This window comes from Indicator indicator, chromosome 10 (genome assembly GCF_027791375.1).
Source record: "Indicator indicator isolate 239-I01 chromosome 10, UM_Iind_1.1, whole genome shotgun sequence".
In the NCBI taxonomy this organism is placed as follows: Eukaryota; Metazoa; Chordata; class Aves; order Piciformes; family Indicatoridae; genus Indicator; species Indicator indicator.
In genome coordinates, this window is record NC_072019.1 from 35,241,015 (window position 1) to 35,268,838 (window position 27,824).

The 27,824-nt window shown below is 45.7% G+C and overlaps 1 protein-coding gene across 1 annotated transcript; it reads left to right on the plus strand.

Annotated features, from left to right (window-relative positions):
- Window positions 1–2,389: 2,389 nt before the first annotated feature.
- Window positions 2,390–25,343, plus strand: PODN (podocan). The gene is made up of 10 exons (XM_054384173.1): window positions 2,390–2,426; window positions 4,743–5,002; window positions 6,305–6,398; window positions 8,666–8,730; window positions 13,012–13,121; window positions 16,111–16,267; window positions 17,818–17,933; window positions 19,840–20,497; window positions 23,207–23,355; window positions 25,151–25,343. Exons 1-10 carry the CDS (start codon window positions 2,390–2,392, stop codon window positions 25,317–25,319), a joined length of 1,815 nt encoding a protein of 604 aa, XP_054240148.1. The 3' UTR covers window positions 25,320–25,343.
- The last annotated feature ends 2,481 nt before the right edge of the window (window positions 25,344–27,824 follow it).

Consider the following 27,824-nt stretch of genomic DNA (forward strand, 5'->3'; position numbering starts at 1 on the left):
AAATTGCTTGCCCAAGGACCTGTTTCTCTGCCATCTACACAACAGAAGAGGTGATTGCAGCAGTCTTCAGCTTCATTTTTTAAACCTGAAAATGTTTCTTCAGCTAGGCTGCCAAACACCAGTCAAACCCATCAGCAGGGTACATGGAAGAGTGTAAAGACATGAGTTTGACTGAAAATGTTTCCTGCAACTAGTTCTATGTGGTGAGTCTTGCAGTGGAAGTTCTTTCCTCTGACAGCACCAGAAAGGTGTAGGGAACAGAAGCAGTTTGCCTGAGTCCACCATGCCACAAGGCATGGCCTTTGGCTTAGTGCTGGGTCAGAAAGCCCTTAGATAGCTGTGGGTTTCTTGAGGATTTGGGTTCTGATGATGGAAATGCAGCATTGGGCCTGGAGATGGGAGATTGTGAGTTTGGGATGTGTTGATGAGAGGGTAAGATGAGAAGGAAGTGAGAACTCTCTAGATAATTTGTAGCATAGTGTAAGGGCAGAAGTGTCACCTCCCTTTGCATGTGAGCTGTCTGGTTTCTGGTACTAGCTCTGCCCTGCTGCATAGTCCTGGGTTGGCTGTGACACTGATGTGCCTCTGTTTCACCACTGAAGGAGGTGTAATGCTCCTCTTTATAGTATCTCTAGATGCTATGTGACAGCTAGGTACTAGGCTTAGATAACAAAAATGCCCTGTTGGGGAAGAGTGAATCCTACTCTCTTCCCCTCTCTTGTGGGCTATGCTGGCATCAGCAGTGAGCCAGCCCTGCTCTTCCTTCTCTCTCTCTGCACACTGGGGTAGGTGAGGTGGTCCCCCAACATGAGTGCCAAGAGGCATAGGAAGTTCCAAGGAAACATGAGGAAATTTTTTTTTTTTCCCTGAGAGGGTGACAGAACACTGGAACAGGCTGCCCAGGGGGGTTGTGGAGTCTCCCTCTCTAGAGATATTCAAGACCTGCATGGATGTGTTCCTGTGTGATCTGCTCTAGGTGATGCTGCTAGGAGGGTTGGACTGGATGATATTTTGAGGTCCCTTCCGGTCCCTAACATTCTGGGATTCTGTGATAAGCACAGGATTTTTCTCCTCCCTGCAAACATTGTGGGTTTTGCTGCATGGACTCAGGGTGCTGTAATAGAGAGAGAGAAGCAGGCAAATGCATCATCTTGGATCTCTGAATCAGTGAGAAAAAGCAGCCAGCTTTGCTTTGGTTTTGTTTTAGTAAAAACACACTTCCCACACTAACTTTTGAAACTCACACGTGGCACAGAGAGGGATCAGTTCCAGTTGATAGGAGCCTGGAAGAAAAGAGGGAGGAAATAACTTAATTGCTTTAGACTTGAGTTCAGCTGGAGTCGAGAGGAAAGAACCAGTGTGCCTTCTCTGGAATTCAGCAGGAAGGTGGTGTTCTTGGGGAGGGCAGCCCCTCTGCAGATTTCATAGAGGTACTGTATGGAGCACTGAGGGCACTCACAAATCAGGTGGCTTTGCATTTGAGAGAACAACTCTGCTGTCAGTGACAAAAAGCTGTGCTGCTGTCTTGGGAGCATTGCTGCACTTAGAGCATGCTGTGCTACAGACTGCTCCTTCCCCTCTCCTGCACTAAGAGGGGACAAATAGGAGATGTGAAGCTTCTGTGCTGACCATCAGCAGGGCTGGAGTGGTGTGTGTGTGTTTGGTGGAGGGTTGTTTTGATGTTTACTGCTGTGAAATGGAGCTTAGCTTGAAATGGAGCTTAGAAAGCTTGGCTAGCTGGGGTGTTCTATCAAAGTTGGGCACTTTGCCTCTAAAACATTTGTAGTTTCAGCCTGCTCTCTGAAGATCAGTGGATGGGTTGAAAACCAGGGGGAGTTAAAGGGGAGGGAGAGGAAATGCAGGAAAAACTGCTGATTTGTCTGTTGCTGGCTAATGTGAACCAGACCCCAAGGGACCGGGATTGGGCGGCCATTCCCACCTGGAATTCAGATATTGAGTTGAGTGCAGATGGAAGCAGAGATGTGGTAACAGCTGGTGCAGCTCTGGTGTCTCGCACGGAAATGCTCAAGCGCACGCCGGCTCTGCTTCTCCTCTGTCAGTTCCAGCATGCTTGCTTTTGGCATCTCTTGTGGGTCTTGCAAACCCTGTTGACAAAAAGCAATGGGAGATTGTGGCTTCCCCAGTTCTTTATGTTCAGACTATAGCTGCTTCCTCTTTCCTGCTCACATTTTCCCATATGGTGACTTTGGAAAATTCCTCTCCTATTTCGTTGGAAGTGCAGGAAACTCGTTGGTAGAGGGTTGCCTGTTGCTCTGATCCTGCTGCTCACATCTGGAAAGGATCTGACTTGGAAAGGGGAGACTCACTCTGAGCTCAGTGCATGTAACTGACATGGCATGAGCTGAGGGAGCCTGTGGGGGCCAGAGAAATGTTCTTCTCCATTCATCTGATTTCTGACAGCAAAGGTGAGTTTCTCAGCACTTTGTTTTGTTTTGTTTTGTTTTTTTTTTTTAAGCTGGATTGTCAGCATCCAGCAGCCTGTCCTTTCAGCTGCAGCTTTGGAAAGGGTATGCAGTGTAACAAGCTCAGTTAATGTGTTGATAGTGAAGGAAAGGATGTTTTTCACTCTGTGTGTCCTGTGAGGATGTGTGTGGGGAATAGGAGATCCAGAGATGAGATGTTTGGAGCATGAGGCTGTTGTTTGTTAAGATAACTGTAACCACACAGAAGCATGCCGTACCTGCTGAAACTTCACCTTCTTTCTTGGGACTGTGCCTTCTGTAGCATCTTGCCTCTGGTGCTGTGGCAGCAAAGTGCAGAGATCAGTGGTGCTTCTGCCGTGACTCAGAAGGATGCAACCACAGAAAGCCCTGAGCTGCTTTCAGTGTAACTCCAGTCTTTGGGTGGAAGGACCTGATCCACTGACAGAAAGGAAGAGGACTGACTCTTTCTAGGGGGACTTTGAGCTATTCCTTTAGTAAAGTTTCTTAATAAGGCTTTGGATCAGGCCCATGGGAATAAGCTGAAATAGAGTGAGTTACTTCAACTACAAGAAAATCAGAATCATGCCTGGGTTTGCTGCCTGCATTCCAGATGCAAGCAGATGTTTCTGTATCCAAGGCATCTCTCAGTGGCACAAGAGCAGCATTTGCTTCAAAGGCATTGCACACATTGATGACAGGGGGGTGAGGTTGCCTCAGAAGTTTTAGGGTACAGTAGACAAAAAGGTCAGACATGAATTTTTTAACATCTTTTCATCTCTGTGTGTGGAAAAGTCAGCCTGTTGCAAATCTGTAGAGCCCCATACCAACTGTGCCATAGCTGTGTGCTGAGGGAACAGCAGTGGTTTTCTTACAGCAAGGCTGCTTGTGACCTGCACAGAACAAACCTGGGGTTTGTTTGTTGTATCATTAAGAGTAAGTTGATATGTGGGAAAAGCACTTTGTTGGGGATCTGATCTGTCATACTTTCTGGGATTATTTTCTGAGCTTATTTTCTGTAAGATTTCTGAAATATTTTCTGAGACTAGGTCACCAAATCCTAAGGATTTTACTAAATCCACTGTTGGCATACTCATATGGCCAGTTTTGATCCCACTATTGATATCTACCTGCCATATGAGGAACACTTGTCTGACCTCTGGCATGTTTTATGAAAGAGATTTAATTTCATTATATGCAGTTTTCACAGATTTGGAACCTGTGGAATAGTGAGGCAGGGGCAGAAGGGCTCAACTCATCAATGTTAAATGCTTAAAATCACCCAGCATGGTGACAGCAAGGACCAGGACCACAGCAGAACCATCTGTGTCTCAGGATGCTCTGTCCTGTGGTCCCACCTTCTCCCATTCCTTCCAGAACAAGTCAGTATTTAAAGAAGTTATTTAGGGTTTTTTTGACTGTGACTGAGAATCTTTCCAATGCTTCCCCAGCACCCAAAGTCTGTGAGAGGTTGTCATGGGTTGGTTCAAAGCAGCAGAACCCTGTGTGGATGCAGAGGTGTGCCAGTTCTGACTGTTGGCAGTCTGGTTCTGAGGGGGGTGGTGGGTGGGGTTCTTGTTTCTGTTGTAGAGAAGGAACCTGGTCTGGCAGAGGTGAACAGACTACTTTGAGATATAGCCCTTGCCCTTTTTCACCTTAGGAGATCAGCCTGTAGTGTTGAGTACTTGTGTGAAGAATGGCCGAAAGGGTAGCCATTAGCAGCCCTTCCTGCAGATGAATTGTGTATTGAATCTGAGAAGGGCAACGACTGAAACCGAAGGGGTTGGATTAGGGCCAGCTGGCTGGTCCTGGAGATATTCAACTTCTGTTTGCATTATTCTAACCTGCTGCCAGAAAGATAAAAACTGAGCATTAGCCAGGCCTCTGAGGTTCAGATCAGCACTGTCCAAAATCAAGAAGAAGCCCATTTTGTTTTCAGTAGCCATGAGATTATGTTATTATTCGATGAACATGAAGCTGCCCCTGCTAGAGGCATCCTGACAGCCTGACTCACTCCCGTGTTTGTGTTAAGAAGTTTCTTCCCTAGGCAGAACTGTGAGGACCAACAGCTACATACAAATAACACTGCATAACCTCCTCTAAAATCTACGGGATCGTCTGGCACTGCTCAGTATGAAAAACAAAAGCAATAAATAACTTAAGGAGCCAGGGACGGTGCGGCGGATGCTACCAGGCCGTCGGCTGTAGCCAGGGACCCGCTGGGCGGGAGGTGCGGGAGGCTCAGCCGGGCCGGGCCCCGTCCCGTCCCGCCGGGGCCTGACCCTGACTCCCGGCTTGTAGGGGCGATGCCCGCCAGCGGCCGGGCGCTGCTGGCGCTGGGGCTGCTGGCGCTGGGCTGCGCCGCCGCCCGTCCGCCGTCGGCCGACAACGACTTCCCCGAGGGCGGCCCCGAGCGGCGGCGGCCGCCGGGCCACGGCCCCGGCCCCGCCTGCCCCCGCGACTGCGGCTGCACCCAGGAGGGCGTCGTGGACTGCGGCGGCATCGACCTGAAGGAGTTCCCGCTGCAGCTGCCGGAGCTGACCAACCACCTCTCCCTGCAGGTAAGGGAGCCGGGCCCCCGACGGGGGGCCCTGGGCCGGCGTGCGCTGCCCGGCTCCCACAGTTGCCCCCGGGGTCTGACTGGGTCGCACAGGTCCCTACCGTTGTCTTCGTCCAACCCGGCTCCTTCCGTGGCTTCTCGGCTTGGCCTAGAAGCAGGAGGTGCAGCAGGCCCAGGTGCTGCTCGGCAGACCCCTGGTGTGCAGCGTTAGTGCTCTCTGCACACATCTAGGGATGAAAAAACGTAGCAAATCTTTGTTCTCTCCCAGAGAGAAGAGTTTTTGGCCGAGCTAAGGTTACGGTTTGTGGTGGAGACCTTTCTTTTTGAGGTGTCTTTAAAAAGGATGGGCTGGGATGCTTCACCATCAGCAGGTTTCTGTGCTCTGGTATTAGTGAATTGATCCCAACGACCAGCATTCAGGCAGACATCCTTTCCCTGCCTGCTCTCTAATACCTGATGAAGTGCCCAGGGCTGGAGCGTGTCAGCCCCACAGCCATTCCTCCTCTGAGCAGTGGCAGAATTTGCAGGTTTTTCAGTGCCTTTTTGGCCCTCAGCCAACTGCTTTTTTGTTTACTGCTTCTGTTTGCCAGTTCTGTTCAATGGATGAAATGCAGATTTTGTTCAAAGCTTTTCATCCAAGTGCAGCACAGTTAGAAAAACTATAATGAGCTCTCCCAGGCATCTGCTAGCCCTGCCTCCTGCCTCTCATGGCAAAAGCAAGGGAGCTTTTTGGAGCAGCAGCTGTCACTTTCTGTGTATTGGCCTGGCTTCCACTCCTTGATGGTCCCTGAGAATCACTCATTAGCGATCAAAATGTGAGCTAGCATGCTAATGAATATCTGATGGCAGTCCCCCTGAGAACAGAACTAGAGATAGCAAGCCCAGTTTAACTGTCCCTGACCAGGAAGAGTTGTTTTTAAGGCATCCCATAAATGACAGAAGTCATGAGCTTGGAAATCCATGGTGCCAGCCTTGGCACAGATGCTCTGCTACAGCTACCGGCTTTGACTGTGGGTTATTGGTCTTGCCAGGCAGCCACACACATGGTGTGTGACCAGTGCATAAGCTGGGTATTTCTGGAGATGAGAACAAGCCAAAAACTTGGTTCAGATCTTCAACTGCTGCTGGGTTTGGATGTCTTCGTTTTGAGATCTGAGTTTGGCTCATTATGGGGTTCTAGAAGTCTTGAGAGTCATTTGACGTGGTGGGTTCCCTTCCAAATTTTGCTGGAATTTGCAGTCTGGGTTTATTGGGATCCTTCTTGGGTTACTTTTCTAGTGATTAATACTCTCCATTTTCATAGAATAACCAGATAGAAGAAATCTTTCCAGAAGAGCTCTCTCGACTTTACAGGTTGGAAACTCTCAATCTGCAAAACAACAGGCTGACTTCAAAAGGTAAGCCAGCAGGGCTGGGAGGTGGACACAGCTTGGTGCCTCCACAACACCAACTGCTGCACTGAGGCCAGTGACAGCTGATAAGGAAAGCCAAGGTGTGTTAGATTTCTTTGGTTGGAGTGGCTAGATACAAGCCTGACTCCTCTGGCCATCACACAGATGATGGAAGCACTTTATCATCTCAAGTCTAATAGTCAGTATATAAGAATGCAGCCTTAGTGAACCAGTCCTGGCAGCAGCACTGTGTTCTGTGGCGTGAGATCCCATCCAGGAAACTCCCTCTGGTCCCACAGGCACATCAGCACAAGACACTTGAGAACCAGAAATGTCTACATGCTGAATGAATTCCTTCTGACTGACCTTGTTTCTTAATCCGCTGGTTTAGCTCAGTCTAGTCAGTTAGTGCAGTTTAGTCCTGTTCAGTCCTGGCCACTTTGGTACAAATGCAGATAATCTGTGTGGCAAATAAGGCAGAATTCTACCATTCTCCAAATGGGTGGATTTTTGTAGGCAGGCTTTGCTTGCTAAGTCACTTTCTTATTGGAGAAACCTGACAAGTGGTTAGGAAGGACAGCAAAAGAAATGGAGGAACCGGAGTAAACATTTGAGAGGAGGATGTGCAGCGTAAGAGATAAAACCAAGTTTAACCTGTGTGCTACCCAGCTGCTCTGAACACAATCCTCCATGATCCAGTGACAGGGAACAGGCCTTACTGAGGATGTGGACATGTTATGTGCAGGGCCCAAACACAGCACTCTGACACAGCACAGGGAAGGTGCTTAGTGCTTTCAGACCTTGACAATAACCCCATGCAGACTGGGGGATGAGTGGCTGGAGAGCAGGCTGGCAGAGAGGGACCTGGCAGTGCTGGGTGACAACAGCTGAACAGGAGGCAGCAGTATGCCCACACAAGGCCAATGGCATCCTGGCCTGGATCAGGAATGGTGTGGCCAGCAGGAGCAGGGATGGAATTCTGCCCTGTGCTCTGCACTGGTGAGGCCTCACCTCAAGCACTGTGTGCAGCTCTGGGCCCTCACTTCAGGAAGGATTTCGAGGTGCTGGAGCAGGTCCAGAGGAGGGCACCCAGACTGGTGAGGGGTCTGGAAGGAAAGTCTGAGGAGAAGGTGAGGGAGCTGGGGGTGTTCAGCCTGGAGAAGAGGAGACTCAGGGGGTAAGATCCCACTCTACAACTACCTGACGGGAAGTTGTAGTCAGGTGGGGGTCAGGCTCTTCTCCCAAGATAACAAGATGAGGGGGCATGGCCTGAAGCTGTGCCAGGGGAGGGTTAGGTTGGATGTTAGGAAGAAATTTCTCAGGGAAAGGGGAATCAGACACTGGAATGGACTGCTCAGGGAGGTGGTGGAGTCGCTGTCCCTGGAGGTGTTTAAGGAAAGGTTGGATGTGGCACTTGGTGGCATGGTCTGGTTGATGTGGTGGTGTCAGGTCATAGGCTGAACTTGATGATCTCAAAGGTCTTTTCCAGCCTCAGTAATTCTGTGATTCTGTGATTGTTATCTTTGGGCCTTGGTGTTTCTTTCACAAGCTTCAGTACAGCCCTGAGTTCCCCATATGTGTTGACATAGGAAATAGTTTCACCTTTGGCTTGTGGTTATCTCAGTGCCAGGTGAAAATGTTATTTGCAACCTTTCCGTTGTGGCAGCAATTGTGCTTGTGGTCAGCTGGATGTGGAGTGACTCAGATGAAAATGAATAATTGTGGGGGAGGGTAAGCTCCCAGTTGGATTATCTCTCTGAACTGGTTACTGTGTGGCCATCTGGATTGTGGGGAGCAGAACAAAGGCTGAGTTTTGTCCCACACTTAACTGGTGTTATTTTGGCAACATCATGGCCATAGATCAGATTGATCTGATCCTTAAACAACCTCAGAGGATGTCCTTCCATGAAAAATGAGCTGCAGATTGATGAGCAAATGACAACAGAAACTTATCAGATGGTTGCTGCGAGCACTGATGATCAGCTATGCAGCAAGCTCATACAGCTCTGTACCTGATCCTTGCCAGTGGAGCTGGCCACAAGCCTCCCATGCTTAGGATTGGAATGGGCTTCCATTGCTCTTACCAGTCTGGGTTCTTTTTAAAAAAAAAAAAAAAGACAAGAATAAATCTGAGTCAGATTCTTCCAGTGACAATGAAAAATATTTAAATCTCACATTAAAGAGCTTTTCTGAGAGAAAGCTACCCTTTGGTATTGTCACTCAGAGAGGCAATCAGTTGCCAATGTCACTGATTAGTTATTCCTGTTTTTAAGGGTTGCCAGAGGAAGCATTTGAGCATCTGGAGAACCTGAATTACCTGTACCTGGCAAACAATAAGGTAAGAGGCTCACAAGGCTTTCAGAGTTCTTTTCCAATCGAGTTCTGAGTTACACAAGCAAGTCTTCAATTCTTTTAAAACTGATATCCTACATAGGTAAAAGAGTGGTAAGGTGATGTTCCAGTGCAAGTTCACCTAAGGTCGAGACAATCAGTGTGCTAGAAGTAAGAGGGTGCCCATATTTGGGACATTTGTTTATTTGTGCAGCTGCTGAAAGGTTTCCCTTGTGTGTGGAGGGAGGTGCAGAGAGCCCCTGCATTGACCTCATTCATGTTGACAAAGATGTGCAGGGTGGGTGCCAAGAGGCTGGAGCCAGGCTCTGCTGGGTGATGCCCAATGCCAGCACGAGGGGCAGTGGTGAAAATTCAGGATAGGAAGTTCCATGGAAACAGGAGGAAATTTTTCTCCCTGTGAGGGTGACAAAACACTGGAACAGGCTGCCCAGGGGAGTTGTGGAGTCTCCCTCTGTGGAGATACTCAAGACCTGCCTGGATGAGTTCCTGTGTGATCTGCTCTAGGTGACACTGCTCTGGCAGGGAGGTTGTAGTGGATGATCTTTTGAGGTCCCTTCCAACCCCTAACATTCTGTGATTCTGTGATTTCTAGATGATCACTGCATGCAGATTTGGTAGCTGCCTGTGTGCAAATAAGCCCTGGGGTACTGATGTGGAATGCTGCATATCTCATCAGAGGAGGCTGGGTGAAAGATCTGTGAACAAACCCATACATGTGTTTAGTTGTCAGGATCTAGGACAAGCTGTCCAGGTTTCCCTGACTTGTGTTCTTGTGGATACCCACACAGAGCGAAACTGCACGAGTTAGGAATTTCTTCTTTTAGCTGTAGTGGTGGGAGCTGAGTTCCCTTCTTAACCGAGAAGATCCTAAGTGGTTTCCTATTAGTGACCCAGATTGGATGCCATGACAGAAGCTCATCTTTCCTGCCAAGGCTAGGAGATGAAATCATTTCTCACATTCCTTTACATCTTTGTGGCTCCCATTATGGCTTTCTTTATCCCCAGTGATTGTCCACAAATATTTGCTACAGAAGAAACTAGGAAAATATAAGTTAAGACTTCAGACAGAGCTTCTTTTGTCTCCAACCCCTGACCTTCTGTGCCTCCCTCTCCCTCTCTATTTATTTCTATGCATGTCTGTATGTATCTTTTATTATACTCTTAAAATCTGTGACCTTTTGGTGTTTTGTTTATATACATGTGGCCACTTTTAAGCTTCAGTCAGGCCAAGACATATCCAGAATCACTCCATGGATTTCTATATGCAGTGATTGGGAATAGAACCCATTCCTTAGTGCAGAAACATTGTGTTCTTGTCTCCCTTTCAAACACCATCTCCATAAAACAATCTTGGCAGTTAAGAACTCCCCAAAAAGGAACAAGACAGACTGTGACTAATATTCCAGAACTTTGCACTCCAATTTTCCCTCTGTGACACAACAAAGTGTTTGGCTTTTCTGGCTTTACTGCAGAGAGAAAAGGATCCCAAAAGAAAATGCAGCCCTCAGCGGATGTCAGAAGCAGTTACAGTGAGAAGCTGAGGGCCCACCAAAAGAACACATTTCTTTAGAAAGCACAGGCCAGGACAAACCAGATTGGCTTCAGGCTGCATCACTGCAGATCAAGTGACTGTGGTGTCTGGAGGAGAGCAGGGATTTGCTGGTGGTTTGCTCCTTGTTTTATGGCTGAACCTAACCCTGCTTTATCCTCACTTGTGATCCCAGTAGATGTAGCTAAATTCTATTTCACTGAACAAGCACTGAGAAAAGAAATGGCGTGATGGACTAAAAGCCTTCTGTGGCCTGTGAGGATCCAGTACTTCCAGGGTGCTGGAATTTCCTTTTTAGTCTTTCCCCTCACTCTCATAACTTGTATCTATCTCATAGTATCCACAGCAAACCTTGTGAATAACAGAAACCTTTCCCACCAAACTGTAGGCCAAGTCCTGAGCTTTTCTTTACTGTAAGCTGGTGGGTTTGGTGACAGAGGGCTTTACATTTCCTCTTATCTCCAAAGTGGATCCAGTACTTCTGTCAATATCAAAGCTTGTTATAAGCAAGGAAACTTGTTCCCAATCTGCTTAGAACTTTTGTGTAATCCTGAGTTCATTGCTCAATGCATCAGCTAGCAGTGGAGAAACTCTACCTGCCTCATGGGAAGGAAGATCCAGGACTAAAGCTGCAAGAAAATCGAATCTGGAGAAACGCAGGCTGCTGATTGGGTAATATACCAGACAAAGCCACTCAGGCAGCTTTAGTTTTGCTAAATTACAACAATCCATCACTAATCCTTCAAGCAGTCCCCCAGTGAAGGTCAGTTAGTCTCATGACTAAGTGCTGAAATGCCAAAGCAAATTCCTGAGCAAGTGAAAATTCATTTTGGATGAAACTTCTTTTCCTCTCTTCTCTTTCTTGTGGTTCTAGTGCCTCTCATTTCACATATCTGAGCCATGCCCTTTGTTTTGTACAGAAGTTATGACCTAACAGTCTCTGTTGCAGGAGGAAAGCTTTACTGTGCCACAGGGATGAAAATGGTGAGGTCTGTTTCCTGTGTCTGTTTGCAACACCACATCACAGTAGAGGCTCATTGCTTTCTGAGGCTCTGTCAGACCTTCTAGTCAGATGAGTGCCTGTCTTCCAGTGCTCAGAGTTTCTCATTGTGATCTGTGTCCCTCAGTTCAGGAGGGACTTAAGGGAACCGCTTGAGAGAGTCCAATGCTCTCTCAACAAACAAAACTGATTATGAGAGCGGAATATCTTCCTTATGAGGAGAGACTGAGGAAGCTGAGGCTCTTTAGCTTGGAGAAGAGGAGACTAAGGGTGACCTCATTCATGTTTATAAAGATGTAAAGGGGGATTAGTGCCCAGAGGCTGGAGCCAGGCTCTGCTGGATGATGCCCAATGACAGGACAAGGGGCAATGGTGGAAGTTCCATGGAAACAGGAGGATTTTTTTTTTTCCCTGTGAGGGTGACAGAACACTGGAACAGGCTGCCCAGGGGAGTTGTGGAATCTCCCTCTCTGGAGATATTCAAAACCTGCCTGTATGTGTTCCTGCGTGACCTGCTCTAGATGACTCTGCTCTGGTGGTTTGAGGGGAGGGGGTAGACTGGATGACCTTTCAAGGTCCCTTCCAGCCCCTAACATTCTGTGAACATTCTGTGATTTCCAAGCTTTATATGACAGAGACTTGGGCATCTCCCTACAAAAGCTGTTCTATCAAGAGCCTGTCAGTATGTACATAAAATACTGTAAGAGTAAGCTCGCTGGTGCTGTAGTTAACACCTGTAACCATGGGGATGGCAACTGCCTGCTGCAGGTCAGTAGTCTTCTGCTTTGTACTCAAGGATCATATCTACTACTGCATTGTGTTCAGCATTTGTTTCCCAAGGGCTTCATCTTTGTGCATACATCTTCTGGGTTCATGCTTTGCAGAAGCCTCTCCTCCAGCCTATGTTGTAACTCCTATTCTTGGCTCTTAGATGAAAGACTTTGCTGTTTGCAGCCACTCAGTGCACCTCACTGTTGTATTATGCAACTACTCTATAATCATCTTCTTTGATCATTAGTTTTTATCCCACCAATTTTTGGTCAGATGCAGATGTTCCTAGCATTACTTTTTTTTTAAGTCACTGGTAAGCCCAGCAATAGACCAAGAGCAAAAGCATCAAATCCTACACTTCCCATCATCTATAAAGTTTTGGAGACAGGACCTTTCTGTAGTTTGTTTAATGAACAAAGTCTCACTCTACAGTAGGGCTTTGCTTGGAAGTTTTATCTGGTATTCCATCATTTGGCTCAGAAGCATCTCTGCCCTCTCCTCTGTGGAAATGATGTCCATAAATGGATGCAGTGTTGGAACAGACACATGAAGTGACAATTCCTCCTGCAATAGGCTTCCATAAGAGAGCAGCAGGCCCCTGTGAGGTGGTTGGACCTTTTTGGCACAGCAAACTGAGGAACTAGGAACAATAATAAGCAAAGTGTTTGCTCTCTGAATAACAGTTTCTTGTTTTCCTCCATCAAAAGGAGACAGGACTCTTCCAACCAAAACAAACACTCACATATCTCTGAGCAAAAGTCTGTCTCCTTCCTGGAGAGATTAGTGAGTGAGGACAATTTGGTTTTGTTCATGCACTCTGCGTTCAGTTTAATTTGTTTTTACCTCCTTAGAGAAAATAAATTCCCAAGTGTTTTGTTGCTGATCTAATACTTGGTTAAAAGGTTTGTTGGATTTAATTGGAATTGCCCTGTATGTTTCTTTTACAGCTAACAGTGGCTCCAAAATTCCTACCAAATACCTTGATCAGTGCAGATTTTGCAGCCAATTATCTGACTAAGATATATGGGCTCACCTTTGGACAGAAACCAAACCTGAGGTAAGGGGCTGGGAGGTGAAACTACAATAGAATTCTGCCACTGCTTGGGTGTAGTTGGTGGCTGATAAGAAAATAGGTGATTAAGCCATGTCATTGCCTGCTTATGATTTTTGGAAAGAAGCTGATTGTTTGTTATTCTCTGCATGAAAGATCAAATAAGCTCTCAGACAAACACATTCCAAGGGCTTTTACTGGATGCCAAACACTTTTGCACAGATTAAAATGAAACAGTCTCCATTTTCTTTCTGTATTGGTTATGAGTGGAATGGAGCAGCTTTGGTTTCTCAAAATGGAAATGAACTCCCTGATACTCTTACAGTCCACTCATTTCAAAAAACAGAATCAGGCTGAGGGTGAAGTGCTCAGTGCAGTTGAGTAGAACTCAGCTAGATTACAGCTAAGCAATTTAGCACCTTCAGAAGTTCATACCCCAGGTGTGGTACTTTAAGGTACAGGTACCTTTAAGAAGACCACAAAGACAAAGTCCCCCAAAAAAGATGGGAGAGTCTTAAGGGACACACCTGGCCATCACAGGATACTGGGATTTCATGCTGTGATTTCCCAGCTGGATCTGGTGCAGCACCTTGGTCCGTCTCAAATTCACACAGAGCACTTCCTGTGAGAGAATGTTTTTTTCCCCAAAGTGTTTTAAGTGGTCTATACAGATGCTGCAGCATCTTAATTCTGCAAAGATATCTCAAACTCTGTTGGTAGCAATTTTTGCATCCAAGTTTGGAAGTGGTTAATCATAACTAACCCAGCTGGGCTTCTAGGGAACTGAAGACCTCACCATTCCCACTGAATTTGCCGAGAGCTGAAGCTACTCTGTACTTACCAGGCTTTTAGTCTTGTAGCTGAGAAGGCTGAGTCACTGCCTGCTTTCTGGCAGTGTCTCACCATGAAAGAACTGGATCTATACCTGTGGTCTCTCTTAAAAGCTGAGCTGCAGGGGCTGCTGTGTTTTGATTTTATATTCTTGCACTTTCCTGAAGTGATTTTCACACCCTCCTGTACCACTGCTAATTTTACTCAGAGCAGTAGTAACTTACTGGTTTCCAAGACTGCTGATACAAAATCCTAACATGTTTGTTTCATTTGGCTTACTTTCCCCCAGCAGAGTTCATGGTCTCAGAGTGGTTATTTGGAAAGCAAGGTTTTGAGAAAGGCAAATAGTTGTGAGTTAAAAGTGCAGCTGAGGTGCAGGGTGAGCAGTATTTTCAGTGTGGCTCTGACCTGCACTGCTGTGTTTCCATACTGAGCCTTTCCTTCCTTCCAGAAAGGTGTTGCCAAGTTCTCTGCAACTGGTAAAGAATGCAAAAGCAAGTTAGCAAAGCACACTTTGATAATGCTTTAACCTGCCAACAGTTTTAGCTGCCTGCTGCATCTTGGGGCAAACACAGGAAAGGAAGAGGGAATCAAAGTCATCAAGGTCCTGCATCTGGGTTGGGGCAATCCCAGGCACCAATACAGGCTGGGCAGGGACTGGCTTGAGAGCAGCCCTGAAGAAAAAGACTTGAGGGTGCTGGTGGATGATGAGTTCAACATGAGCCACCAGTGTGCACTTGCAGCCCAGAAACCAAATCACATCCTGGGCTGAATCAAGAGAAGTGTAGCCAGCAGGTCAAGGGAGGTGATTCTCTCTCTCTGCTCTGGTGAGACCCCACCTGGAGTACAGTGTCCAGTTCTGGAGCCTCTATTACAACAAAGATCTGGAGGTGCTGAAATGTGTCCAGACAAAGGCCATGAGGATGATCAGAGCGCTGGAGCTCCTCTGATATGAGGACAGACTGACAGAGTTGGGATTGTTCAGTCTGGAGAAAAGGCAGCTCCGAGGAGACCTTCTTGTGGCCTTCCAGTGTCTGAAGGGGGCTACAAGAAAGCTGGGGAGGGACTTTTTAGGGTGTCAGGGAGTGACAGGACTGGTGGAAATGGAGCAAAACTAGAAATAGGTAGATTCAGATTGGATGTTAGGAAGAAATTTTTCCCCATGAGGGTGGTGAGACACTGGCACAGGTTGCCCAGGGAGGTGGTGGAAGCCTCATCCCTGGAGGTTTTTAAGCCCAGACTGGATGTGGCTCTGAGCAACCTGATCTAGTGTGAGGTGTCTCTGCTGATGGCTGGGGGGTTGGAACTGGATGATCCTTGAGGTCCCTTCCACCCTGACAATTCTATGATTTTAAAACTCTGTCATTTCTTTTGTTAAAAAGAAGTCAAATGAGTTCATTTAGCAGCTAAGGCAGTGAAATGCAGGAAAAACTTCACAGGGGTCCAGTGTTTGATACAGAATCGAAGCTTGTGTAAAAAAAAATGTGATCCATTTACAAAACCTGATTGGAGAAACTCTTCTGTGGATACTAAAAGCTAAAAGTAGGAAGGACAAAGGCAAAATAAGAAACTGTCTTTGTCTTGATCACAAAGGTTCATTAACACCAGATTGAGTGTATCTGCTCTCTTTCTGTCGGTCCTCCATGCCTAGGAGTAGGAGAGAAACTGTTACCTGGGCTGTCTCCAAGCCTTCATGGGAAAGAAAGAATGGAGTGGTGAGAGAAGGCCTTTTCTGAAAAGATCAGCAGGTTAGTTTTGGAGGCCCAAGAAGCCCAGATTTGATGGCAAACAGAAATTAAACATAGCTATCAATGAGTTTGAGGCCTCTGGAGTGAGGCCACCACACTGACATGCTTTGTTTCAAAGCACTGCATAGTCTTAGACTCAGTTTCTTGTTAAGAAGATGAAGGTCCTTGTGAAATGTGTATTCACAGGCAGGTTTGGAGTTTGAATAGACTTAAGTTTCAGAGAGAATTTGGACCAACCATTTGGGCTTGCATCTTGATCCCTTGCTAAATGAAAGGACACATTTTTAATACAGATCTTAATTATCTCAGGGAAAGAAGAAAAGCTTGAAAGATGTTTTTAAGCAGCTTTCTCATGGCAAACAACCCTTCCTGCCCAGATCTCACAATCTGATTATATTTTGTTCTCCTCCCAACAGATCTGTGTACCTGCATAACAACAAGCTTTCAGATGCTGGGTTGCCTGACAATATGTTCAATGGCTCTGATAACGTGGAGATACTCATCATGTCCAGCAATTTCTTGAAGTATGTTCCCAAGAATCTTCCTCCAGCACTCTATAAACTACACCTAAAGGTAACAGCAACAAGGTTCTGTATTCCTTTAGGGTTGTGCCAAAGTACTGTGTGGGTGGGTAGGAGTCAAACCACACAGCCAAGCCAGTTAGTGCACTTGGAAACGCTCCTGGGCCCATCTCCTCTGCTCTCCCCTCAACAGTTGCTGTCTCCCATGTCCTTCCTTTTCTGTTCACAAGTAGCAGTGTGCTTCTGTAAAACACCAGAAGTGCTCACAGTGATCAAAAATGCTTTTCTGTGCTTTCAGAGGAGGGAATTGCAAGTGCCTGTGTGGCAGCATTGTTGCTCTCTCCCCTGCATTAATGCATTCATTGCTACAAGGAGGTAGATCATTCTCCATGGCCATCCAGGGGCTGGCCTCCCAGTTCTGTTTGCCACTGGTGATGCTGGTTTTCTTGACAGCTACTTACCCACTATGTGCTGGCTTTGCTCACTGACTCCTTTCACACAGGCAACTGTTTCCTAGGATCAGTGATTTTTGTTTGCTACTGAGCTGGCAATTCCGACGACACAGGGAAGGTTTGGATCTGTGATGTTTTTTACTGCTACAACTTCTCCAGCCACAGAAGTTGCGATATTAGCTAGTCTCCAGCATTTTTAATTCCATGTCATCTGATTTTGATAAAAGCACTTCATCGTGTCTGTGTTGGAGATCCCAGCCCCCTTAACAATGGGAGAGCTGCAGTGGTAGGGAGTCTGGTCCCACATGCTCCTGGTGTTGACAGCTCCTTGGATGTCTGTAGGCTGGAGCCTGTTATCAGCCCCTGGATTTAGGCAGCTCTGTGTTGTCTCCAAGCCTTTCTTCCCTTGAAGGTTTCATTGGTAATTCCCATGAAGGTCTTGTAGAAAACAGGTTTCTCCAGCTTTGAGAAAAGTAAAAGCAAACAGCCTGATCCTACAAACTTCTGGAACTTCTCTGCAAAGCGTGAAGTTACTGTTCCCCTGCATTTTTTTTGGCAATTTTTAGGTAATAAATATCTCCCACAGGGGTCTCAGACTTTGAGGACTACACTTTGTACATTCTGTCCTTCCCTGCTGTACCCAGCTGTGCTGAGGACAGGAAAACTCAAGAGAGGAATGAGCATTTTGTTGTCAAGTCAGCACCTGTCAGTAGTAGCCTTTACCTTGGTATTTTGACAGGGAAAAAACAGGACCATGAGAAATGACAGACAGCCAATAATGGACCAGAAGTGCCCCAGAGGTGCACTTTAGATGTAAAAATCTTTTTTTTTTTTTATTCCTTTCACTATTCACTGAGGCTCTCAGCCAAATGTGACTGTGGTGGTATCCAGTCTGTATTAGTTAGCACACGAGTCTGGTCCAGTCTGGCCATCACTTTATTGTGTGTGTGGGGATTGTGGGAGGTTTAACGAATCCAGTGTGAATGTTTCAGGTGTCCTTGTAGAATTCTTAATGCTTTTATCTATCCTTTTAGAATTCCAGCAGTTTCTGTGGGGAATCTCTACATGGACTTTAGTTTTATGTTTTGTTTGTGAACGTCCTGTGTCATTTCATGCCAAATAACAAGTTCTGTGCTTCTGGTGACTCTAGAACAACAGGCTAGAGAAGATCCCCAAAGGAGCCTTCAGTGAACTCACAGGTCTGCGGGAGCTGTATTTGCAGAACAACTACTTGAGTAATGAAGGGATGGACAACGAAACCTTCTGGTGAGCCTGAGCTCTGTTGGTGATATCTCTGTCTGTGTGTGCCTCCTCTGGCACTGTACTGAACAAAGTACACAGTACAGTGACTCAACAAAGCACACAGTAAACCAGGCCTTTATGAAAAGCCCCATGACATTCTCTGCTGTATGGGAAGTCTTATCTGCAGGTGCTGCCCTTCAAAAGCAAAGCTCTAGGTGGGTGGTTTGAATTCATGCTGCAGGATACTTTTACGCCAAGGACACAACAATGAACATCAGGCTACATCACTCCCTGATTGCCACAGACCAAATCACAGCAGGTCCTAAGTGCCTGCTGGGAAAAGACCACCTAGAATAGTGTTGAAAGCTGGCCTCTGTTCTTCCACACCAGCCCGAAGTTGAGGGTACCTGGGACCTCCCCAGTGTCAAGGGCAGTTCACTGGATATTAAAGCCAGGCCTCCATCTTCACCAAAGCCATGTCTGTGTTTCTGTGGATGTCACTTGCAAGCAGTCCCAGATAGAGAGGTGTGAGTTCCTGGCACAGCTGTACTGCAGTGCAGATGATTACTGCAGTAGGCAGGGATGCAGTGCTTTGCTTCAAACTCCTGCAGCAGAAATAGCCTTTGGCTGTCCTAAATTTAACCTGGGACTTAGCCCTTCAGAAAGTTACCATTTGTGTCTCTGCTTGCACCGAGTGCTGCCCTTCTTCTCCCTAAGCATCCAGATCACAGAATCTCTCTTTCCTATAACTTAACTCTGTAAACACTTCTGAACTCCAGGCTTGGCAATATCAAACTGTGCTTTGCTTTTCCACTCCCTTAGTGATTTACCATAGCTGCATTGTGTCCACTCCAGCTCATGTGGGGCATACAATTTCTGTTCAAGATTTGGATGGTAGGGTACAGTGGCTATGGCTGAGGCACAGTGAATATTGCTCCTTGCTCTCGTGCCGCTGTCTGTACAACTCAGCACAGCACTGTTGGGAGGTACCCAGGCTGGGGAGTGCTTTGCCCAAATAGTAGACTTGCTGGTTTAGAGCATGCTTGGGCAGCTGTGCCTAGCAGTGTAGTAACCAGCAACTAATGTCTGTAATATATCATTAGTTTTTGTGAGTCCTGAAAACTTCCTAGTCATCTGCAGTGGGTTATGGAGTGCCATGAAGATGAAAAGCCTCCATTTGAACTGAGAAACTGACTTGAAATCCAAGGCAATACCGGGCTTCTCAGTCCTGGCATGTAATACCACATCCAGTTGGTATAAGTGGCTGGTCTCAGGATTTATTTTAGCTTCAACTGAGTCCATGGATTCCAGATTCAGTAGCTTACACAAAGCAGCTCTAGCCCTGACTCACTTCCATAATGCTGGAGGGTCAGGAGAAGTTCACTGCCTTAGTCTAAGACACTGAATTAGCATTTCTGCTTTTCACAAGAGCAGTATTTTATCATCTAAAGAGCAGACAGACCTGCTTTTCAGCTTTACTAGACACTTCCAGAGAGACAAAATTAGTCATGCTAAGGCTACATTTCTGTGAAACTGAGAGCTGAATTCTGTGCTGTAATGGTGCTCCCATGGCATCTTTCTTGTGCTATTTGCTCACTGCAGTTCCTCATATGCTGCTATCTGTGATGTCAGCTGAGAGAGCATTAGACTGCAGAACTGATCTCAGGTCTCAGCTGGTGACAGTTTGGATGTCTGTGGACTCTAGCAGGTTCTTTTGCTAGTGTGGATGGGGAGCAGTAGCAGTGCCCATCCCTAATCCCTGGAGCTCCCTGCTTTGCTGTCCACAAAAAAATAAAATGGCAGCAGTGGAGGCTGTGTTGGGTAAAAAAAAAGATAACTAGAGCAAAGATTGTGAAGTCCTAGGGGAAGCTGGTGGTTGTTTCCCCACACAGAATCTGAATGGAGAGTGTTTTCTTTCCTCTTTCCTAAGGAAATTGTCTAGTCTGGAGTATCTGGATTTGTCAAGCAATAACCTCTCACAAATCCCAAGTGGGTTACCTCGGAACATCATCCTCCTCCACCTGGAGAAGAACGCAATTAAGGTGATTGGCAGAGATGTCCTGACTCAAATTAAGAACCTGGAGTACCTTCTGCTCCACAACAACAGACTGAAAGCCCGAGGCATTCACCCGTTAGCCTTCCAGGGCCTGAAGAAGCTGCACACTGTCCACCTGTACAACAACATGCTGGAGAGGATCCCCAGTGGGCTGCCCCGGCGAGTCAAAACGCTCATGATCCTTCACAACCAGATCTCAGAGATCAACAGGAATGACTTTGCCACTACCTACTTCCTTGAAGAGCTGAACCTGAGCTACAATAAGCTCAAGAGTCCCCAGATCCATCGGGAGGCCTTCCGTAAACTGAGGCAACTCAAGTCCTTGGATCTTTCTGGAAACAATCTCCACACTCTGCCCTATGGCTTCCCAAAGAACTTGCAGATTCTGAAGCTGAAGGAGAACGAGATCAGCATCATCCCGAAGGGGACTTTGTCTGGGATGACAAAGCTGCGAGAACTGTATCTGAGCAACAATAAACTGAAAATAAGTTCCATTTATTCCAGAGCTTGGAGAGAACTCAGCAGTCTCCAGGTAGAAACACTCCCTTCCCTAACTGTGTTAGTAGTGTCCACATCCTCCTCTGGCTGCCTGAGCCCATTTCTTTAGCACCAGTTCTAGATGTGCTTGGGTCTCCTGTTTTGCATTGAGTGCTACACCCTCTGGGTTTTGAAGCAGAAATGATTTGCTGTTGTACCAGAGCTGGGTGCCTCCCACTGCTGGCCAGGGTGGTGCTCTACAATGTACTACTGATTCTAGGAAATGTAAAGATCTCTTTTTCTGAACCCAAAACTCTGTCCTACATTTTCAGATAAACATTAGAGGATGTTGTCATTAAAACTGAGTTTATGCCTTTCAAATAGCTTGTCTCCCAAAAGATTTAAGATCAGCTCTGAAGAGAGACAGCAGGAGGAAGGAATGCATAAACAAAACCACTTTTAATTCTCAAAGCCCCCACATCAGCTTATAGTCAGACAGGCCAAGCTGTAGGATTTAGCAGCTCAGCTGGCTAAGGCACCTGAATAGCAGCTAGGAGGTCTGGATTCAATCAGCAGTCTTCTCATTTGCTTAGTTGTTGGAGAAAGTTAAACACAAACCATAAGGCAGGCAGGAACAATCACATTTGTTCTGTGCAGGGTGACCTTTCGGAATTGTTAGGTTGGCTGAAGGATTTGTCTGCGTTTCCTTCTAGGCAGCAGCCTGTTTCCTGCAGTAAAAGCTATTACCTGGGTCATATGGCAGCCAGCTAGGGTGCATCTGGTTAGGTCACTGCATCTTAGAGCAGATCAGGGTCAAGGGACACAGAGCGTGTGTCACACTGGCCCCTGTTTCTCTGTGTGAGCATTTCCATGCCTCTTGTTTCTGGGAGTGAACAATGGCTGGTTTTCAATGAAAGTGAAGCAGGAGTGCAGCAGCAGTGTCTGTAGAGCTGCTGCCTTGCATCGGCTGCAGATTTGCTCCATGGCTCTCGTAATACACTTGGCGTTTGCTGGGTGCTTCCCTGCTGTGGGTATGTACGTGTGTGTGCACAAGCACGTTGCATCTCAGACCAGAACTAGTCTGGAAGGAAGAGGCTGTGCAGAATGACAGATGCTCAACTGTTTCACTGCAGCACCTTGATCAAATGTAGGCACTGTCATCTGCCTTGTTGTCATTTGCAGAGAAAAATGGGTCATGAGATCTGATAGGCAGCTTTAGTGTGAGTTGGAATGAGAAACTTTCCTTCTGGAAAGGCCTGATTCAGAGCTACTTCCCATTGCTTTTGTTCTGCTGTCAAGCCAGAGTAATGCATTGCTGAATCAAACATTGGCCCTTCAGTGGAACCTACTCCCAGCAAACTCTGCTCCTGTTAAATAAGGTTAATAGCACTTAGTTAAAATTCTGTGAGACTAACTGCATTGGTTGCTGCTCCAGAACAAAGCAGCAGCCTTGCTGCTTGTTAGTCATTTCCATGGCAGTGTGTATGTATCTTTTTTTATAATCAGTAAGTGCTTAGCTGTGCAATTGGTTGATGTGTTGGTGCACTGGAGTGGATTTGACAAGTCACCATCACGTAAGATCATGCATGTAGGCAGCGCAGCCTCCAGTCCGCACGGTTTCCATGGAAATCACTGAAGGCTGTCTGCAGTTGCCAAGCTGGATATTTACACAGCTCTGCCAGACTGGGAATATGTGGAGAATAAACCACTGAAATCATGACAATTGTTTGCAGAAGTGTAGCTTTGATTAACGTGTAACCAGTATGTCAGCCTCGTGCTGTGGAAGTGCTGCAGTTCAGAACAAAACACTTCTCTTGAGCCATTTCCTTGCATCAAATTAACCTGAAAGGTGATCATGGCCTTCAGTCCAGATGTCTTTGTACGTTCTCTCTGTTCCAGTGTTTCCAGGAGACTCTGACTAGTCACTAACCTTAGCCAGTGAAGTGTTTGCAGTAGCAGCTTCCAGGGAATTCTCATGAATATCTGAAACCCAGTCTGCCTCTTGCAAACTGCTAGTAAGATGTTTGTAACTTGCTTGCACACACATGCGGAGCTGCCCTGCTACCATCTTATGACAGAAGCTGCAAGAGAGGAAAGAATAACTTTAGATTGTGCTGAATCTTGCAGGGGTCAATCTCAGGTGCTTTGGCAGCTCAGAAGAAGACACTTCATTAGCCTTGTAATGCAAGGGCTGAAGCCTGGGGACAAAGGTAAAGAAATGTTGGAGCTCCTAGACAAACCAGCATGGTATCTCATGTGGAATCACCAAGCTAGATGGTAGTGTGAGAGAGCGGAATTCTCATGACCACTCTTCCCTTGATGCAAGCTAGAGGGAGATCAGATTGGCTTATGCTATAATAAATATCACTTCAGGTTTTCCACCATGAACTCAAGCTGCACCTTCCTGCCTGGCTGACAGTGGGCAGTTTCCACTCTGCACACAGTGTTTACCACTCACCTGACCTCAGCAGAAGGGAGGCTCACCAAAGTGAGAGAAACACAGCCTGTTACCAAACACAGCACATCTTGGATAAGCTCTGCACAAATTCCTGCCTCTGCACTGCTACCATACAGAGTGGTTTAGAAGTGCAAATACATGTCTGTGTATTTTTACAGACCTGGATGCATGTGTGTAGATAGAAGTCAATGGATACACTCCCAAAGGAAGAGAGGGTGTGTATAGAACTGGTCTTTGGAAGCTCATCTGTTAGCAAATCTCTTTTGGAAGTTATTTATCTCATCCCTTTTTTTCTCCTCCTTGCAGTCACTAGACATGGCTGGCAACCAGCTGACTTCTATCCCCTCAGGCCTGCCAGAGTCTCTGGAATATCTCTATCTCCAGAACAACAAGATCACAACAGTTTCAGAGAATGCTTTTGAGTCCACACCCAATATAAAGGGGATTTACCTCAGGTAAGGTCAGGTTTCTACTTCAGCACACAAGATTTTTCTCCAGCCATTTTATAATTTTTTTTTTTTGAAGGATTTACAATCCTAACCTTCTAAATAAGAAACTTTGTTTTATAGTGATGTACATGTTCACCTGCTCAGGACAGATGTGGGTACACAGAGTGAGCTCTTCCTGCTGGGAGAGTTTGCCTTCTCTGTGCTTATGGCAATGTGTTAGGCACGTTGGAGCTTCTGGGAAATGACTGTTTAACATGATGGCATATTCCACTGTTCCACTGAGAGCTAGAAGTTCCAGTCCACTTGTAGGACTACAGCTTTGCCTGTCTGTGTCTCTTGGCCATGGGTTGCGACAAATCTCCCTCTGGTGAGGTATGCAATGACTCATCCTGAAATTGTGTGCCTTCCCTTGTAGCTTTGTCAGGAGCAGATGGCAAGTTACAGCTGTGACAGTATAGAAGCTTTTCTGTTGCTTCTTTCTTACCTCATCAGTTGGATGAGGACTTTGTTTTTATAGGTGGCAGGTCCTTATCTTTTCTGCATATAATATAAACTCGTAGTCATGTAGCTGATTTAAGCAGAGATTTCTACCTCAAGAAGTGAAGCAAGAATCTGGCCCAGTAATACATTCAGCTTTAATCTGATGGAATGTTATTGAAAATATTGCTCAGAGTAATTTATGAACCCCTACAGAATATTTGGTTAAGCTGATCCAATGGACCTGCCCAAAAAGCCTAGGCTGTCTGCTGCACAAGACTAAACATGGCCTTATTTTGTCTATATGCAGCTCAACTCTTCTGTAGTTCTGCACACTTCTAAGCATACCTTTTTGGATGAATTATTCCATACCAAGCAAATAAAATTACAAAATCTGGTGTAAATTAGAGCAGTCTGTCTATTCAGCTGTTCCCATTTATGAGATTTTAGTGAAAGCTTGGATGCCAACCAGAAATGACAGACCACATTCTATATTTCTATACAGAGAGGAAAAAGGAATTTCAAGGCTTGTTTTGCTAACATATTTTAGAGGCAACTCCACCTAAGTTGCATTTCTTAATGGGAGGCTCATGGTCAATGCAGCACTGTGGAATAATGATAGACATCTGGAATGTTAGACAGAAGGTTGTAAGCATGTTCAAGGTTAAGTAGTATATGGGAGAGCTTCTTAAATTGCAGGTTAATTTATTTATGTGCTTGGAAACTCAAATAACAGATGAAAGGTTACTGCATGCTGCTTGGTTTCTAAAGGAATACTTTGTACCTAGATTTTGAGTTTTGTGGGGAAAGAATAAATCTGTCAAGAGATGACACAGAATCTGATGAAAAACCAAGTTACACTTGGACATGTGAGCTATGGAGCAGAGGCCTTTCCTCTCTGGGAAGGAGAAAGCAGAATACCAAGAGAAAGAATTTGTGGGGGGCAGAATTCTAAGGTTATGATTTTTTCCCTTGCAGAGTACAGTTATAGAAGGGAGAAGAGGGGAGAAAAGTAGAGGGGTTTCTAAAGCTTGAACAGTGAACTTGAAATCACTGGGAGATACTTCATGTTAGCCAATATTTTCTTGCAGGTGCTCTGTGATGATAGGAGTGCTGTCAGCAAGCTTTGTTCAGGCACTGCATCTGCCTGCTCCCTGTCCAGTACCTGCTTGCCCCTCCTTTATCCACTCAGAGGGGTCTGCACTGCTGGAGTGCAGAAAGTTAGAGTAACTCTGTCGAATGGTTTCTTCCTAGTCTCCTTATTTCTGTGATGGATATGAAGCTGAGTTTATTTTAACAGGAAGGCCTTCTTGTTTGTTTAAAGGTTTAATAAGATTGCGGTTGGAGCACTGAAGGAAAGTACCTTCCAAAACCTACAGCACTTGCAGGTGCTGGATATTGAAGGGAACCTTGAATTCAGCAACAGTTCTAAGAATAAGGATGACTCAGAAGAGGAAATGGAAGATGAGGAAGAGGAAGAAGAACTGAGATAAAACGTGAACTCACACGATCACATCATGTGGGAGGTAACAGCCGAAGTGTAGTTAAATCATTACCCAGTTCTCAGGCTCTCGTGTGAATAATTCCGATTTGCAAGTGCAGTTGAAACACAAGGAGGTTCCTGAGCCCTGGACTCAAGGGCTGCCACTAAAACGTGTCTAGAAATTGCAGAATCCAGAAGGGTGGAGAATATATTCCTCTGTCAAAGGCAGCAGAGAGTGTATGCCTGTGTTTTGTCAGAGGCAATGGGCTGCTCATTGTGGCTTCTGCCTAAGGCTACAGCAGACACAACAGGTAAATCACAGAATCACAGAGTTAACCAGGTTGGAAAAGACTTTCAAGATCATCAAGTCCAACCTATCACCCAACACTATCTCATCAACTAAACCATGGCACTGAGTGCCTCTTCCAGTCTTATTTTAAACACTTCCAGGGACAGTGACTCCACCACCTCCCCAAGCAGCACATTCCAATGTCCAGTCTCTCTTTCTGTGAAGAATTTCTTCCTAACATCATCTTAAACCTCCCCTGGCACAGCTTGAGACTGTGTCCTTTCCTTCTGTCACTGGTTGCCTGGGAGAAGAGACCAACCCCCACCTGGCTACAGCCAGCCTTCAGGAAGGTCATTACTAATTCTGCTAACAAAAAATGAAAAGGTATTTCAGGGTGTTTTTAAACAACTAGTTCAAAAGGAAAACAAAACCAAACTTGGAATCTTACTGATGCAGAAGACCATGTAAGCTGAGACTAGATTAAAGAAGTCAAACAAATTAAAGGAAGGTAGGCCCATCAGTATCTGTTAAATATGGCATTAAGATCAGAAATTCTGTCTCAAGTAGGGCTTAAACCACTGAGTGCTTGGAGTGCAGGATAATGCTATACTGGGCATGCTTCTTAATGGAAAGAATATCTGCTTAAGGTCACTTCTGGAGAGGGATTGACACTTTGTCCAGGATAACCAGTTCTCACCACAGCCTGTGCTTTTGACTTCTGCTAAGACCTCTTGAGGGTTTATTTCTCACTTCACCCAGATTCACTGAAAGGCCCCCGTCCAGTTACAGATTGTAACTGCTGCTGACTTTGATTGCAGACTGGTAATTGAAATTACTATTTCAGTATTCCATAAATAATCTGGCCATCCACTCATTCTCTCCAGCTGAACCTCTTCTCAGAAGAGATGAAGGGAGGATGATGTCTGAAGAGCACACATTTTTCCAGGAGGCTGAACAGGGATTTGCTTAATGCATCTCTTAAGCATTTTATATTCAAAGGTGATTAGGTTCAAAACACTGCTCTCTGGTTCTGGAGATCTAAACTCCCAAGATTTGAAAAATAATAAAAATAATGTTTAAAAAAGTTCATTTTTGTCCCTACCCAATATTTTGTCATGGAAAGTGAATTGCTAGGAATTGTGCTAATATTCTGGAAAGATGATGAGGCTTGAAAAGGGCAGAAGCTACTTGGAAAATCGCACATTAGACCTCCTGGCTGGGCTGTATGAAAGAATTTGTGAGAGAAGAAATCATTTATACCTACAGACTTAGAGCACACAGAACTTCTGAATCAACACATTGGATTTGGGGCATGAGCCACATGTCAGCAGGTACTAAGTTTAGCACTATCTGAACGCTGTATTCCCTTATGTAATGGCTTTTGTTTCTCTGATGTTTTGCAGGGAGGCGTATGGAAAATTTCCCTCTCAGCCTGTGTGTACATATCTACAGAGATACACAGAGAACACTTAGCAAAACGTGCAATGAATTCCGCAGGAGCTGTTGTGGCGCTGGGCCAGGCTGGTGGAAGACAGTGTGTTACAGTGCCTTATCCAGGGAGAGACCCTGAATGCCTTTCCAAAGCTTCCAAATCATCTTATACAAGACCCAGGATCATAAGGGATTGCTCTGGAACTCACAAAAGCTGGCTTTTGTTTATTCTGTTTCTCTTCCTTCACTGCTACCATCTGTAATAACAATATGGGACTGTTTTGAGCACATGCCTTCAAATGCTGGTTTTGTCACTGCATTTTTAGTGACCCCTGTATATGCTGCTTTTCTTTCCCTCCACCCCAGAGAGGCTGTTGTTGATCAGGCAAGATGGATATTTGCAGTAGTTTTGTATGTGGAGCAGTTACAGGAGGCACTTTGGTCATCAGGCAGCACTATTAATTCTGGATGCAATTATTCCTCTGTTCTAACAATGTGTATATTTGGAGAAGAAAAACAAAGTAAGGCTGGATCCCGTAATATTTTATCTCTGCTGCCAAAGCCTGCAGTGTATGCCTGTTCTAGGAAGGCCTGAAGATTAAAAAATTGCTCTTGTGAATATATATATATATTAAAAAAAAAAATAAATCTATCTGCCTTGCAGAGTTTGGTGAAGTTTCTGTCTTGCTGTTGCTTTACCCATGTGGCAGTTCTGTGAACGTCTCCAAAGGTCTGTCCAGAAGACTGAGTAGCAGTCTGCTCTTTTAATAGCTGTGCTAGACTTTTCCACATCTT